This window comes from Podarcis muralis, chromosome 6 (genome assembly GCF_964188315.1).
Source record: "Podarcis muralis chromosome 6, rPodMur119.hap1.1, whole genome shotgun sequence".
NCBI lineage: Eukaryota > Metazoa > Chordata > Lepidosauria > Squamata > Lacertidae > Podarcis > Podarcis muralis.
This window is the reverse complement of record NC_135660.1, coordinates 66,329,087-66,346,597: the sequence shown is the minus strand read 5'-3', so window position 1 is coordinate 66,346,597 and position 17,511 is coordinate 66,329,087. Positions and strand designations below refer to the sequence as shown.

The 17,511-nt window shown below is 40.6% G+C and overlaps 1 protein-coding gene across 5 annotated transcripts in view; it reads right to left on the bottom strand.

The window, feature by feature from the left end:
- The window catches only part of PRKG1 (protein kinase cGMP-dependent 1), a 599,721-nt gene that overhangs the window by 20,396 nt on the left and 561,814 nt on the right, over positions 1 to 17,511 (bottom strand). For all 5 annotated transcript variants that reach the window (XM_028729654.2, XM_028729658.2, XM_028729655.2 and 2 more), the window contains one exon: positions 604 to 743. In XM_028729654.2, the coding sequence (XP_028585487.1) occupies positions 604 to 743 (140 nt within the window). The remainder of the gene's footprint in view (positions 1 to 603; positions 744 to 17,511) is intronic.

The following is a 17,511-nucleotide window of genomic DNA, read 5'->3' as shown; positions in this document are numbered from 1 at the left end:
ATACAGACTACACTGCAACTCTCACATAAATCGTACATAAAGATAGAATAAAAGATAATTCACACACTACGCACAAACACAGCTTGCTCCACCCCTTCCTCCCTCTCTTGCCAAGCTTGTCAAAACTGCCAGCGAAGAAGGGATGGAAGGAGTGTTCCCGTCCCCTGTTTGAATGTTCTCCCATGCTTTTGAAGTCTCCTTGAAAGGGTTTGAGATTGGATTATCAAGGTATTGGTATAAATCAAAGCTGTGCGTCACAATTCCTGCAATGCATTTGATGCCTCAGGCCGTTTGAATGTCAGCTGTAATGTTTAGAACACATAAGGAATAATCTATGTTTAATCAAACACTGCAAGTGGGGTTGAAAAGCACGTTCCATCTGCACACATAGGAACACACCCTTATGGTAGGTCAGATCAGTGATCCTTCAAGCTCAGTATCGCCAACATTGCCTGGCATCAGCTCTGCAGGATTTCAGACAGGTCTCTCGAAGCCCTACTTGGAGACAGTGGGGTGGGGCCTTCTGCATGCAAAACAAATGCTCTAACACTGAGATACAACCTTCAACCAGTAAGGATTTATCAAGGGAAACCACAGTAGTACCTCACAATAAAATCTGAGTGAGCCCCTTGCATGATCTGCTTCTCTGAGCGGATGTGCTCCTGCTGTCTTGTGTCCACTATGTGGCGTTTCTTTAGTATCTTCATTGCAAACGTTTTTGATTCATCGCTTTTCAACTGGACCTTAAGGGGGGGGGGGGGGAGAAAATGGCAGATTGGAATCAGGGCACACAATGACTCAAGTAGCTAAAATGCTGAACTTTGAACTACAAGTGAAGATAAAAGTTAATACCGTTGATATATTTGAACATGTGGACCCTATAAAGTTTCTAAAAGTGCAAACAAAACAGGTGGCCATATATATCTACATAGGCATAGTTGGTCTCAAACTGTTGGAAGGACTTGCAAACTTCCCTTTCCAGCATGCTCACCAACTCTGCATCCTGTCTCCTCGCATCATGTATTCTTCAGTTACAGAGCCTTTTGCAATGAACCACATGCTAGCATTGATTTCAATTCGGAAATTTATCAGTTCCAACAAAACAGACGAGCTTCTCTGATATATGTGCACTTCAAACTGATATTAAAAACATGTTTACCAAACAAAAAACAAACCCTATAATCCCTATTGTCCACACCAGCTGCAGTTCTCATGTCATATTCAAGGTCATCACACAGTAATCAGATCAAGAGGCTACCAGAGGATGGGCTCCTGTGGATTTTCTGTGCAGGAATGGCTGCAGCTGGCTGACCAGCCAAAGTGGGCCAGACACACTTCAAGCAACTGAGGTCACCCAGTCCACAGCTGGGCCTAGAAATACCTCCAAGTGTAACCCCTTCTAGAGTATGTCATCTGCCTAATACCTGGAGCTGAGAACCACAAACCCACACCTGTATCTTGTCAGGATCCAGCTTATTAGCCCTTATCCTGCTCACTTGATTCAGATGGCTAGAAGTAGATACTGATGGCACCACACTCTGAATCCCCTGATTACCACTCCCACTGGCTTGTGGTATTCCACAGCTTAATTGCCATTGAGCAGAGCAAAAGTCACCCAATGCCACCTTCTGGAAGTAACCCTGCAGTTAGGAATAGAGCCACCATATCACCATGCCTCCACCCTGAAGAGCCCATCTAGTAACATACAGGTCAATTGAACTGAACACCACTGAGAGATCTGGGAGAATCAACAGAGTCACACTCTCCTTGTCTGACTCCAAAAGAATGCCTAGAGCTGTCTAGCCATCTCTCTCTTGATCACCTTGCCCAGGTCACAAATGGTCAGCCCACTAATTGTATTGCATACAAACACAACTTTAAACAGGCCCCAATTACTACATTTCCCCCTCCATTGGGGCAAAACCACATTTGCAATCCATTAAACAGACATGCTTTGGAGAAATTTGCTTATTCAGTTTTCTAACATTTGTTTTCTCACATACTTCTGTTGGCTGTCCCCTTTTAAAAACAAAAACAAACCCCCCCCCCCAAAACACCAGTACTCATTTTAGATGTTTGTTCATCATGTTAGTTTTTGAAGAAGAAGAATGAAAAAGTTGAAATTTGCTCCATGGATTAAGTGGGCAACGGCGGCAATAAAAGGTAGATTTGTGATGAGGCAGTTACCATCCAATCACCTTTCTGCACAACCTCTTTCTACTAACTGGAGGAACACATTTTCTTAAACTTAATCCTGGAAAGGAAGCTGTTCACCTGAACACAATTCAGTGCATACACTTCCATAGCAACTTCACTGCTCAAGTAATATCCATTTGCATGCAGCTCCAGACCAAAAGCTGATTTGTTTAACAACCCTGTGCTCTGGGATGACTTGATATCACCAGTCTGCAGTGGATGAGGAAAACACTCTTTCATTCTCAATTTCTTTGCAGTCACTAAAAGAGAGACAATTTGATCGCTTAAAAAGGCTTTCTGCCTGGATTCTTCTTTTGAATTCAATTGACATTTTCTCCAATAGGAGTAAACTTGAGCAATTCAGCAGTTTGGTTTTAAGAGCTAGGATGAGATACATGTGAAAATGGCTCACATGTATGGTTGGTGTGTGTGTGAGAGAGAGAGAGAGAGAGTGAGAGAGAGAGAGAGAGAGAGAGAGAGAGAGAGAGAGAGAGAGAAGGAGGGAGGGCTTTATTCTACAATAGACCAATTAAGAATTAAGGCCATCAGAAGTATCCTACAACCAATTTCTTCACAGCTAAACTAATAATTCTAAAAAGAAAAGAAAAATGGCAGGTCATCTATAATTCAGGTGTAATAGAAAAGAATGCTAAAATTGAGATAATAACTTTTAAGAAGTTTCCAATTTATTTCAATGGGAGAGTTAAACCAAAGTGTTTTTAAAAGGCTTCTAAGTGAACCTTTTTTTAACATTTGAAAAGCACATAAGCTAGGAATGAAATACCTGTGGGGTTCCTGGGGCCTTCCTCAACATTAAAATGAGCTGGACAGCTCATGCAGAGAGCCATATGTACTATGGAGCTGCTGGATTGAAGTGGTAGTTTCAGAAGTTGTCTTGGGATAGAAAAAGTATGTATGAATTGAATGTAATGAAGGCGCTTACAAACCAATCCCATTGTTCTTAAAAAGTTCCACCTGTGTTTGTCCTATGGCATGAGAAGGCTTTTACCATGAATGTCTGCTTGTGTATCAGTGTGCCGAACATCACAGCTGAACATTCAACAGCAGTTCAAAGCTGGCAGAGTGAGGGATAGCAGAATTAGGACACATTCCTAGACAGAGCCCTTCCATGCCCTCCTTTCTGCTTGAGGAAAGAGGCTACTGGGTCATTCCCCAATTGACTTGATTCTTCACCATAACGCAACTGGCAAATTATTGCTCTGAAAACCATTCAGAGAACTGCAAATATTCATTATGATCCAGAGTAAGCAAAGAACAGATGGACAGTGAGGGATGCTTATATGGGGTACCAAAATACACACAGCCTGATAAAAACAAACACAATTCACATTAGGTGGGTGACGCTTATTTTTTTTAAAAAAAATAATAATGTTTTTATAGGGTTTGTCAGTGATTTTCTGTTTATGTATTGGTTGGTTGTCGCAGAACTATTCAGCTATAAAAATAAATGACAAAAGAAAACAAATCCTATTTGTAATGCCTGCATTACTAGCCTGGATGGCGTACTTGCTTTTGTTTGAAATTATTCATGTTGGCAGCTGTTTTCTTTTTATTGAATGCATAATTTTGAGAGGAGCCTGGGCAATTTGGCAATGCTAAATGGATTGTGCAGTAAATGCAGTACTAATTATTAAAGCTTTGTAGACATAACACACAAAATAGAGGATAAATGCAAAACTTCCAACAGTGGGAAGTTGAAGGAAAACATTCCCCTTCCAGCTGACCAACAAAACTACACATTATTACATCAATTGCAGGCATAAATGTAAGCGCTGCATGAATGAGTGTAACCTTGTGAAAAGCAGAACGGTTCTTCCTTGCAATAGGGTAGGAATGTCAGCCTAGGAGTATTGGTAGAGCACAGTAAGCTGCCTTATATTGAATAAGACCTCTGGACCATCTAGCTCCGTATTGTCTAGAGCAGTGTTTCCCAACCTTTGGTCTCTAGCTGTTTTCAGACTACAATTCCCATCATCCCTGACCACTGATCTTGCCAGCTAGGGATCATGGGAGTTGTAGTCCAAAACCAGCTGGAGATCCAAGGTTGGGAAACAATGGTCTAGAGTCTCTAGACTGACTGGCAGTGGCTCTCTAGTGTATCAGGCAGGGGACAATCCTATCCCTGTCTGTAAACCTCTGCATGCAAACATGTGCTCTGCCACTGAGTTATTGACCCTTTCCCCATGCTAAGTTTCATGATGGATTGAAACTGCTAGCCAAAAATGGAAAAACTCAAACACCAAAAATGAAATAATATTGAAACTCAAAAGCCATGATCCATCCTAATGTTTGTGCAACAGTCAAGGGTGTGCACACATAGCCTGGTCTGTGAAAGAAGCTTGGATCCCACTGTTTGGCAGGAAAGAGAAGCTGGGGCAGAGCTGCATCCAGTGGTCTATTCTTCCAGATTTCCTGGGATTCCAGCTCTTTGTTTATTGGCCTCTGTATGTAGCATCTTGGTTGCTAGATTGGAGTGGGGAATTCTGTATTCCGCATTCATTTACACACATGAGTCTCCTCTAGGAACCCGACTTCTAGCTGGATCCAGATGGAAGAATTTCAGAAAAATATATTGCCTCTTATTCCATAGGATCCATTTTCCTTTTACAAAAGGCAACAACACAGTTGCTCCAACAGCCGTGGTAATAGTTTAAGCACACCAGGCTTTTGCAACAAGTAAGAAATGAACCCCGTTCAACTGCCTTTTCTGAAACAAAGCAGTTTTTTTCTTCAAACAGGCAGGAACCTTTGCAGTAAGTGGATCCCTGGCAAGCAATATGTAGAAAATCTAAGTAATCTGGAGTGCTATCTATCTTAAATTTCCTGATATCATTAGAATTCATCAATCTTAAATAAACTGTGTCATACATAAGTCAAGAACTTCTGTCGCTTTTTCTAGGGGCAAAGAGTAAAAGTGATTGATGTCTCTGACAAACATCCACACGCTGTCTGTGTCTAGGGTCATTATAGGTGGAACTTCTTGTGTAGACTCAATAAAGCAATGATTTTATGAACATTTTGTCTGCAGGGGGAAAAATGGAAAGTTCACAAGCAAAGGTGTCTTTTTCTTCAAATATACATTTAAAAACTCTTAAATTCTTCATTGTAACATTCCAAATTCTGTGATAGTGGGCCCAAATCCTGCAGCTGGATAATCTTTTAAGGCTTTACAGAATGTGCTTATTTTGCAGTTTATTTTGGAGGCTTTCCGCACCCCCAGCAGAATTTATAAGTTTTGGGATTCACATCTCCTTTTAGGAACAAAGCAGGTATAAGCTATTATTAAGGACCCCTGACCATTAGGTCCAGTCTTGACCGACTCTGGGGTTGCGGTGCTCATCTCGCTTTACTGGCCGAGGGAGCCGGCGTACAGCTTCCGGGTCATGTGGCCAGCATGACTAAGCTGCTTCTGGCGAACCAGAGCAGCACACGGAAATGCCGTTTCCCTTCCCGCCGGAGCGGTACCTATTTATCTACTTGCACTTTGACGCACTTTCGAACTGCTAGGTTGGCAGGAGCAGGGACAGAGCAACGGGAGCTCACCCCGTCACGGGGATTCGAAACGCCAACCTTCTGATTGGCAAGCTCTAGACTCTGTGGTTTAACCCACAGCGCCACCCGCATCCCTGTTAATAATAATAAGCTATTATTATTATTATTATTACCCCAATCCTTTCGGAGCTAAGTTCTTAAATTGCTGGCTGCTGCTATTACTTATTTGCTCTTATATGATATTTTAGGTTTTTTATAATGTTTCACAATGTTTTCCTTGTTTTGATGAAAACAATATTTGTGGAGTATTTCTACTTAGGGTAGAAAAGTGGTATGTAAATAATAACAACAATAATAAAAGGAGATCTCCATGTTTTCTATCTGGAACTGTGCAGGATAAACTGTAACCACATTACTGTGGAACTCAGTATTGCAAAACCTATTCCCATACTCACAAGTGCATGAATAGTTGAAGAGCTTCCTATGTATATTAAGTAAAGGCAGAGAAAAAGCATATGTGAAGCTTTAGTATGCTATAATGCTGTCTCATTTATTTTACCTCTCATAATGCTAAACATCCATAACTGGCCTCAATTCATGCCTTTGTGCATCTTTCTATTTGCATATTCTGCACCCTGTTTAGGAGACATTTTACAGTTTCTGCTAAATATCTTTTTGTTTGGACATAAGGTCTATTTCTGCAGGGCATTAACTGAATAACAAAATGCAAAGAGACAACAATACTTGATATGATCTGGACTGCTCATAGCATGGGTCTGTGCACGTCCTCTTTATGGATTCTCGTAAATGAATGCTCTCTCATGCATAATGAAACACTAAAGTAACCTTGGTGCTTGAATCCCACACTGATATTTGTAGCATAACTGTACATGAGGCACACAAATAGAATTGAGGGTCTCTGTCTCTCTCTTTGGAGGGAGGGGGAAATGGTCTGTAGACTAATGACATGAGCAAAATGAATCCTTGGTTAAAAATAAATTAGCCAGCACAAGCTGAAACATGAGAAAAGCAGTGTCCTTTTTATTTTCTGAAATGCCTTGCTTCATCAAACACCATCATGCCTAAAATGCTGCATGGATAATTAACTAAACCACAGAACCTTATTTAGCCAGTGCATGTGGTCAGTACAGTGTATTCCTGCTCAGGGTGCTATGTTCATGGTGACAAGATCAGCTGAATTTTGTGTGTTATGGCATCTGTGCAAAAGTTATGTGGATTGTCTCATTGCCCATTTTCTTGACCCTGCTGGCCATGCAAGCTGGCCAGGGAAAACAAAAACAGCCAACCACATTTTAGTGGACATTGTAACTGGTCCTAATACATATAGAGAGCAGGCCAATGAAGAAGAAGAGTTTGGATTTGATATCCTGCCTTTCACTCCCTTTAAGGAGTCTCAAAGCGGCTAACATTCTCCTTTCCCTTCCTCCCCCACAACAAACACTCTGTGAGGTGAGTGGGGCTGAGAGACTTCAAAGAAGTGTGACTGGCCCAAGGTCACCCAGCAGCTGCATGTGGAGGAGCGGAGATGCGGACCCACTTCCCCAGATTGCGAGACTACCGCTCTTAACCACTACACCACACTGGCTCTCAAGATGTAACATTGGTTCCCTGCTAATTACAGTGAAAAATTGGGAGCCAGCTTCATGAATGTGCACTTCCTTCTTGTAGCCCAGGGATGGGGAACCCAACCTTTTCAAAGTATTTGAACTGCTTAACTATGTAGTGAAAGACTGCCCTGGAGAGCAAAGAAGCTGCAACATCTCCAGATGTTGTGGAATACAGCTCCCATTATTCCTGACTGATGGCTCCACTTGCTAGGGCTGATCTGATGGAGCTTGAGTTCAACAGCATCCTGGGTGCCATGGGTTATTCATTCCTGCTACAGGTTTTTTCCTTCCTGGAGCAAACTCCTTCACTACAAGTTACAGTTAAGCAGTTCAGTGCTTCTGAACTTAGCTTAGGTGAAGTCCTGGTCTCCCAAGCTAGGCAGATACCAACGAAAGAAACATTATGGGGGAGTAGGATCTGACGGAATGTTGATGCTCTGAACCTCCCACTTTATGCTTAGCCTATATGAATACAAACCCGTGTGAATAAAATCATCAGACTCAAGTAATCCTCATTCCAAGGAAACCAAACTCAAGGTATGGCTGGACCTCTGAAACTACTCATGTATCCATGATTGGGATGTGCAGAACAACATTCTTAACTCCCTGTACGTGCTGCTTGCTGCAAATACAAAGTGCAAGAAAGATGTTGATCAGACTCCAGACTGATTTACACCCATTTTTAGGAAACTGTATTGAAGCTAATTTTGAACAATTCGCCTTCATGTATATGGGAAAGATTTGGCCTGCCTAACCTTACAAACTTCAATTCTAAGAGGTTATATAAATTTCTCGCCCATCTCCATGACAACAGGAAATTAGCTCTCCTCTCCCCCAAATATCTTAAATAATTTAAATAATTGGACAGCTTTGTCCATTTTCTTTTTTTTCTTCAGGTGCTCAGCTGACCTACTAATCAACTTTGTTGCCAGACAAAGTGAACGAGGTCACCATGCTTTGAGTACCTTTATTTTTTCTCTGTCTCACAAGTTATACATCTTATAGATTCAGAAACCACTGTTTAAAATAGATTTGACAAGCTTAACTGTGGTTTGGAAGGAAGGAGCAAGGGAGAGTGAATTGTCTGGGAGTGCAGAGCAGGAGGGAATCACATTGTGGACAGGAAACCTAAGGCATTAGGGAGGCTGCATCCCTTTGCATTCCAGGAAGAAAAACATGGCAAAGGAAAGACCAGCTTAGCCCTATCCATTGGCCAGAAAAGGAGAAGTTGCAGAGGATTTGCTTCTCCCCTCCTTCCCTACCAGAAAGAACACTGGGACTGCAGAGTAAGAGGGAAAGCCTGTCGTGGTTCTGTCATTGCCCAGGGAACTAAAAGCTACTGGATTTAAGGCATATGCATGAGCAGGAGTGTCTGTGTGCTACTGCAACTGTGAGAAAATTTTGACTGAAAGGAGGGCTATAGAATTAAAATATATATAAATAATAGTGTTGTACAACACTGACTAAACAGACTAGTGAAGGGGACTTCCGGGTTGGCGCCATCGCCGAATGGCGGACTCCCTCCGAGCTCCGGAGGGAGCCTGCTCGGCAGGGGCTGGGTCCCACCGCGCCGGCGACGCGGGGACCCTTAAAAACCACGGCCACGGAGGCCGTGGACATGGGTGACTCGGCTGGCACCGTTAGCGCCCTCCCGACTTGTGAAGGAGCCTTTTTAAAGGCTACGGATCGGGTGCCGGGGAGCGGCGCAGTGCTTTGAGTCCTCTGCTTTCCCTGCCGAGCGAAGTCGCATGCCATCCAGCGGAGAGCGCTGACTTCTTCCATTGAAAATTCGGATTTTTAACAACAACCCGTGAGTAATTTGGAAACTGGGTTTAAAAGGAGAAAAAAAGAATATTTTTTTTCGGATTTGGCACGAGCGGGGGGGGGGGGATCCAAAAAGGAAGTCAGTCCCCCTCCCTACTGTAAACATGTTAAAACAAGGACTGAGTAACCAAGGTCCAGAAAGAAGTCTATTTCGGACAAAAATTGAGAATTCCACGATGGAAAACTACAAGAACTGTGCTGGAGGAGAAGAGTGGAGGGAGAAGGAAAATGTAAACCCCCCCCCCCCCCCGGGAACCGGGGCGATTCACGAGAGAGCCTGGTGAAAAGAGACGGAGGCTTTGACAGCTGTCAAAGTAGCTGTCAAAGTCGGAAAATTTAAAGAGGACTTTGTTACGAGGGCTTTGCTAGTTAATTTCGTTACAATTTGCTACGATTTGGATACAAAATGGCGAAAATATGGAACAACAATCGGACTTTTGGACCAGAGGAAACAAAGTTATTACAATCCCCCTAGAGGGGTTTCGGGACATTAGAAAGATGGTCGTAAGTGGAAAAATACTTTTGGAATTCTATAGGACTTGTTATCTCTTGGGAAAGCTGCAAAACTGAAGCAGTATTTTGTCTACAGGGGTGTTTATATTAAAGGAGACAATAGAATTTTTCTATTGAAGAAAGGAAGGGACTGAACGTAAGTTTTTGTTCCTGAATAACAACAACCCCTGTAGAGTTACTAAATTTCTGAATTAGAACGTTTTAGCAGCGGAACAAGACAAGAAACTGGACTACAACATGGAAAGAACAATGGGGGAGCTTTAAATTTGGACTGGAAACTTGAAATTAAATATTATAAAAATAACTTTAAAAAAAAAAAAAGCTGGCAAGGAATTGAGGGAAAATCTGATCATGGATCCAAGATTTCCAGGCAGACAACAGACAGACTGATGGACATGGGGAATCTAAACCGGGGAAGAGGGGGGGGGGGGGAGATTTAGAATCCAAAGGCTGTGTAACTATTTTCTGAACTTTTTTATATATATATATACACTTCTTATCTTTTTTATCTTTATATAGCTTTTTATATTTGGTTGGGGCGTTTCTATTAAAAAAAGGGAATTCGTGGAAGGAAAATGGGGTGGACCCTGGGGAGAGAATTTTTGATTTTTATTCAAGGCAATGATGACGACTGTACAAATTCAATTTTGAATATGGGGTTAAACAAATTAAGTTCTAAATTGGGAGTGAGAGCTTGTAGAATCAACGTTATGAAAGGGGAATATGGTAGGGATGGGGGAGGGGGGAGTCCCAGAAAGTGGGTAATGAAAATAAGGTTTTGAATATATTTCACTTTTGTTTTATTTTTACTTTCTGTATTTTGGAAATTTTAATAAATATGATTTATAAAAAAAAATAAATAGACTAGTGAATATCCTTGGGGGGAGGGGGGAATCATGATTAAAACTATCTGTGTGTTTTTCTGTTGAAGTTAGGAGTCTCACTTCTGGGAGATTCAGATTTCATTTGGAGAACTGGTTTCAGTTTAACCTCTCTGCCATGGGTAAGTTTGATCCTCTTTTTTGTTCTCATGGAGAATATGTGCTGGAGCATAATGGAGGCCTTGCTAAGTCCTAGATACAGCCTTGGACATGGACTCAAGTCTCTTAAGAATACTGTAACTGTATAAGTATACAGCTCCTAAGTTGTGCAAGTCCCCACAGAGGTTCATCTGGCAACTTCAGCCAGATGAACCTCTGGCTTCCAGCAAATGCTGAGGACATGTCTCTTTACCCTGGCTTTTGACATTTGAGATGCATATTTTTAAGATCAATCTTATTTCCATGACTGGAAGTTGTTCTGCAACTGTTTTAAATATTGTGTTCTAATGTTGTAATCTGCCCTGGGACCTAAGGGTGAATGACAGAAATAGTAAAATAATAATAATAATAATAATAATAATAATAATAATAATAATAATAATAATAATCCCTACCCCCATGAGGTAAAGATATACCATGCTATTTGTTTTAAACCTTCTGCATCTAACCCACTTGTCAACTTACAGAGTGGAAGAGTAGATTGGGATCAAGACATGCACAGAAGCAATTGCATGAGCACGTACTCAGCTGAGGAAAATCTCAAACCACATGTATTCAACCAATTTCTCCACATTAAAAATCCTGCATATGACGGGGCTCTGTGAATTATATGAAAAATCCAACAACTATGATACAGACCAGTCAGGCCTATTCCATGCAGACATCACATCATGTTCTAAAACTGATTCAGGAGTAGATGAAGTACTGCCAATTTGTAAAGTCTGTCCTTTCATATCTGATCACTCTTCTACATGAACAATGCTCAGTTCTTAAAGTTCCTATAAGTACAGTACATATTCATTGAGATATCTTAGAAACAAGGAGTAAGTTGTTTTAAAAAACTTTGACAAACAACATTAAATTAAACAACATCCCACATCCCACCATAATATACTTCAGAATACAATAACACACAACTATACAATCTATATATCATCAATCATTACTGTTATCTATTACTAATTTACAGAACAGAAAGAAAAAAGAAAAGAAAGAGAATTAAGAGAAAATAAAGTTGACTTCTGATTACACCCATTGTATTATCACTTAATTTGATTGTTTTACAAACAGCATCATGCTATTATTTTGTTTTCCTAATTCTTATCCAAAGTACATGATTATTTACCACATTCATCTTACATTGAATAACTTGGAGCTTTAGACTTATAGTCAGGCTCTAATTTTATTTTTCAACTAATTTTGTACCTGATTAAATTTGCTGAACACTGCACATAAGACCACTTGGGTCAGGAGGTGCTAAAATTAGGCAGAATATTCTCCCACGCTGTTCTTGAAGTTCCCATTTCATTTTCTTGACATGTGTATGGTTCACTCAGCTTCATGTAAAATGTTTCCTTGTAGCAGTTGCTCCTAGGTTGCTACACTAATTGCATACAAGGTTTGACATTTTTCTTGTATCATTTCAAACAATGATAGATATATTTTGATCTTTTTCTTTTTTATATCAACTGTTAAATAAATGTTCATTTTGCTGGAGAGTTAACAAATGACGGAAGCAAAGTAACAAAAAAAACCACCCCGTTGAAAAGCTTCATGGTGTTTTACAGATTTTGGAGTAAGGAATTCCTGAGCACACTTGTGAATAATTAAGACTTGCATGTCTTTCCTTATTTTCTCTGCTTCAAATACTTGTTTGGGTTTGCTCTTTAAACTCTATTGTATAACTGGATCTCATCCATTGATTAAGTTAGTAAAAAGCTTAAAAAGATAAATGAAGGCCACAATCCAATGAAGGTTACGCAATTTAAGTTAGAAATTGTCTCAAGGGGAGAATTAATGGGACAGAAAAGTGCTTAGCTTTTTTCAAAATGTAGCCCAAATAAATAAATAGATAAATAAGCAGACCAGGAAGCACAAAATACTGTAATTATCTTAGAGAGGGAAGAAAGAGACATATCAAGGCAAAGGATACTCTGAATGCTCACAATCTTTTAGAACTCTGCTATTCATTTCATCAATGTAACTTTTGAATATTGATTAGATGAAGAAATTGCAGTCACCTAATTCACAATTATTTATCTCCACAGGATAGAAGTTAATGATCTTGGCCCTCTGGTGTATTAACTTACATTCAATTTCATGAGCTTATGCTCCATTGTATGGTTACATGCATTTCTTTCTCTGAATGACTCTATTCACTCTGAGAACATTTAGAGTGGTCAAGAGTGATTATTGCTCTGCAGTATGGCACAGTTTTTATAGGATACAGCATCCTAACCAATGTAAACCACCTGCCCTGGTGTGTGCTGTGTTGGAAGAGTTAAGCGGGCCCCTGCTTCCTCAAACCCTCCTTTAAATTAATGGATCCACAAAGTGTATGTATACTTCTGACAGGCCACGTGTAGAGGTCTTCATTTGTAAAGATAAAGTGATGCCTAGGCACCACTTGCCAAGTATTAATTCATTGGAGGATAGGCACAAGAGCATACTGCTTGCAGACTGTCTCGCCAGAGTAGTTATCTCCCGCTTGGACTACTGCAATGAGCTCTACGTGGGGCTACTTTTGAAGGTGACTTAGAAACTGCAATTAATCCAGAATGTGGCAGCTAGACTGGTGACTGGGAGTGGCCGCCGAGACCACATAACACCGGTCTTGAAAGACCTACATTGGCTCCCAGTACGTTTCCGAGCACAATTCAAAGTGTTGGTGCTGACCTTTAAAGCCCTAAACGGCCTCAGTCCTGTATACCTGAAGAAGCGTCTCCACCCCCATCGTTCAGCCAGACGCTGAGGTCCAGCGCCAAGGGCCTTCTGGCGGTTCCCTCACTGCGAGAAGCAAAGTTACAGGGAAACAGGCAGAGGGCCTTCTCGGTAGTGGTGCCTGCCCTGTGGAATGCCCTCCCATCGGATGTTAAGGAAATAAGCAACTATCCTACTTTTAAAAGACATCTGGAGGCAGCAGCACTGTTTAGGGAAGTTTTTAATGTTTAATGCTGTATTGTGTTTTTAATATTCAATTGGGAGCCGCCCAGAGTGGTTGGGGGAAACCCAGCCAGATGGGTGGGGTATAAATAATAAATTATTATTATTATAATATAAGGATATCTCATTGGAGCATGGGATAAACCTGCACCATAAAACGGAAAAAGCAAGACTGCCTCTATCCACTCTACACAGTCCTGTCCTATGACTCATTTCTTGGCCATAGTGGTGTGACCAAAAGAAGGAATCCAGGAACTGAATCTCTCTCTCACACACATTTTTAACTATAGGTGTTGTTGTTATAATGGGTGATAAGAGGTATTATATATTGCAAGGCCTTCTTGAGTGGGTAGTGCAGTCCACATAGACAAGCAGTTAGAAAAAAGCTCCTCTATCATAATTTTGTGCATGTATGTGTGTGGAGAAGGGGGTGAGGAAGGGATATTATTTGAACTTGAAGCACCAGTGACATTGTAAAAAAGATACTCCACTGATTTTAAGGGAAAGGAGAAGGTGGTTTTTCAAAAGCATGTAAAGCAACCACTATGAGTTGTGACTGAAAAGCCATAGGAGGTCAGTGCACATTCTTGGCACACACAAAATAAGCTAATGGGTAAAGTATATCTTAATAAGCACATGCTAATTTACACAAGGCACATGAGTAGATATTTTAAAGCAGGCATAGGCAAACTCAGTCCTCCAGATGTTTTGGGACTACAACTCACATCATCCCTAGCTAACAGAACCAGTGGTCAGGGATGACGGGAGTTGTAGTCCCAAAACAACTGGTGGGTCGAGTTTGCCTATGCCTGTTTTAAAGCATAGGAAGAAATGATATACTGAAGTGGAATCTTGGGCTTTGTACCAATGTACTGACAAGATCTGTACACAGCAAGTCAATAACAGAACCTCTCTGATAGCAATATGTTATGCTTAAATGATAGGTATTGCAGCAGATAGCCACTATATAATGAACCCACGAGAACAGTGGTAAACGGAAAGCATTTCCAAATCAATAGTTCTGACTGACAGGGCTTGGGGAACAGACTCTAATTTCTGCCAAAGTGTCCAAAACTTTCAGATATGTTTTGTATTCACTGATTATTCTTTTTTGTCATTCTTTAAATATTCTCAACTTAAAAAGTGTTCCCCACAATATACTCAAACAATTTTATCCCACCTTTCCACAATTATAAATCCAAGTTTTGCAAACAACAATACAAAATAACAATTACAATATAATAAAAGTTAAAAAAATAAAACTATACAAACATATAACGCAAGCCACTAAAAAGCAGTAGTCAACTTCAGTAATAAGGTTCTTCTGTTTAGCTTCATCACAAGGATGATGATGCTCATATGGAAGGATCTTGGCAGTGAGATGCCTCAATGGAAACCCACTGCTAGTGTGTCTTTCATGTAGTTTAACTAAAGGCTTATGCCAGACACAGTTAGTGAAATGTGGGTTTCAATATTTACTCATGCAATGTTAAGTTGACAATGCTTTTAGAGAAGTTATACATCATTGCATCTAATTTTTATTTACATTTTTCCCTGGTTTTTACAACAAGGACAGAAAGAGGTAGAATACCTGAAGTGTGCAGTTTAGAATATGCCCTAAAGTTCTCTGGAGAAGACAGGATTCACTGTGAGTTGGACATTTGGAAGCCACTATGCAGAAAACTATTAAGTTACATTCATAATTGTTGATAGCTGACAGGCCCCGTTGGGACTAAAAGCAGGTATCCTGGTTTCCTTTTTTGGCTACTCCATGTAATGAGCCACCATGGCTGAAGCCGAGAGAATCTTCTTAGGCAGTGAACTGTTGGATCTCCCATGCTCAAATTTGCTCCCCACCCACCCATGCTGGCCATTGGTTCTTCCAAGACAGGACAAAGTATAAAATCTTCCTATCTGGACTCAGGTGTGTTCTTCAGCTTTGCCTCCTGGATTTGTCCCTCATCCTTGACTCAACTCCTAGTTCCCAGCACCTGGCTTTCCTCTGACAGCAGCTGACAACTGTCTTCAATGTATAAGCAGGGTCTTATCCAGTTAGGAGATTTGTTCATTTCCTGTCTTTCATTGAAGTAGTTGCTGCTTAAGGCTAGGTTTTAGTTTTTTGCATTACAGCTTATGTGCTTTACATAAGAGATGTTCCGTATGGCGCAATGTATGAGGTCTTACAGTCAGGCATAAAAAGGCAGCATGTGGAAACAGCCTCCCAGAGGGAAGGTAATGTGTAGCTCATCTCTTAGTCAAAAGACAAGAATGACTTTGTTTATTTCTGTGGCGCTATAGCTGTTAAAACAGGATGTCTGGCTATCTTATATTGCTTCCTTTTATTTCATCTTAGGCAGAAACATGAGCTGGACATTTCTTGGAATAGCCTCTACTTACTTGGCAGACTCGGTGGAGATTTATGATGGTGGCTGTTAGGAGGTCACTAAGTCTGATAAATGTGTAGGTCAGGCATAGGCAAACTCGGCCCTCCAGATGTTTTGAAACTACAATTTTCCCATTATCCCTGACCACTGGTCCTGTTAGCTAGGGATGATGGGAGTTGTAGTCCCGAAACATCTGGAGGGCCAAGTTTGCCTATGCCTGGTGTAGATTGTGGGCATCATGAACTGTTATTTTTATGCACTTCTTTTACTTATTTATTTATTTACAAAAACAGACTAAGGGGGCAAAAGGGGTAGATTATTTTCTATTGTTCTTTGATAGGAATGAATACTGACAAGCCAGAGTTACAAACCCTGCAGTCCTTTGTATGATTACTTAACCCATATTTCAAACACCTGATTTCTAAAGGAAATGTTACCAAGGCTATTCTGTTTGAATTATTATCAGTATTAATACCGGCATTTATTTATTTATTTATTTATATTCCACTGAATGCCAAAATAGGCTTCTAAGTGCTTTGCAAATTTCATTATGTTCTTAGTGGATGTGTGCAGATAGATTTGTAATTACTTTCACTAAAAACCCAACTCTGCAAGCCATTTATATTGTTTGCTTGAAAATTGAACAAGTCTCTTCCTGTCTCTTTCTGCAAGATCCTTATGGCCACCACCAGCCATTTGAGGTGAAGAACAGGACTAAAATAGTACCTACTGAGAGATAGTGTAATATGAGACTAAGGCCAGATTTCTTAAATCAAAAAACCACCCAGGGAACTCCATGAATAGCAATACAAGTCTTCTGGAAATGTCTATTAACTTATAAAGACAACCAAATTATATGGGAGGGACCCCATTACTCCATATGATAGCTCACACTTTTCACTGCGTTAAGTTTTATGATGTGGCTTACTATGATGTGGCCTTTTATGCTGAGGAAAACTCCAAATCTCCTAAATGCCATTCCAATCTTCCTTGAACTGACAATTATTTAAATGTCTGTCTCGTTTAATGGACATGTACCTGCATCTAAATTGGTCCAGGGAACACATTCTTAAAGCAACTGGCACTCACAAAGGTGTCTGGAGCACTATCCATGTACTTATAACAAGCCACATCTGAACATTCAACTGTCGGCCAGTGCATTCTTGACAGCCCACCAGCCAGTACTAGCTCTGAATCACAGACATTCCAGTTTTCAATCTTACCACTGATTACATGATAGCAACGTTACACCTTGGTGATGGGAGAATTCCCACCACAAAAGTCAAGTTAGTGCTATAAACAGCATTTAAGCAATGTGTTTGTTTTTTTACTTAATTTTTTCCCCAGAGAAATAAAAAATACAGCTCTAAGAACATAAGAAGAGCCAAACCGGATCAGGTAAGTGGCCCATCTTGTCCAGCATCCTGTTTGCATAGTGACCAACCAGATATGCATGACATTCTACACCTG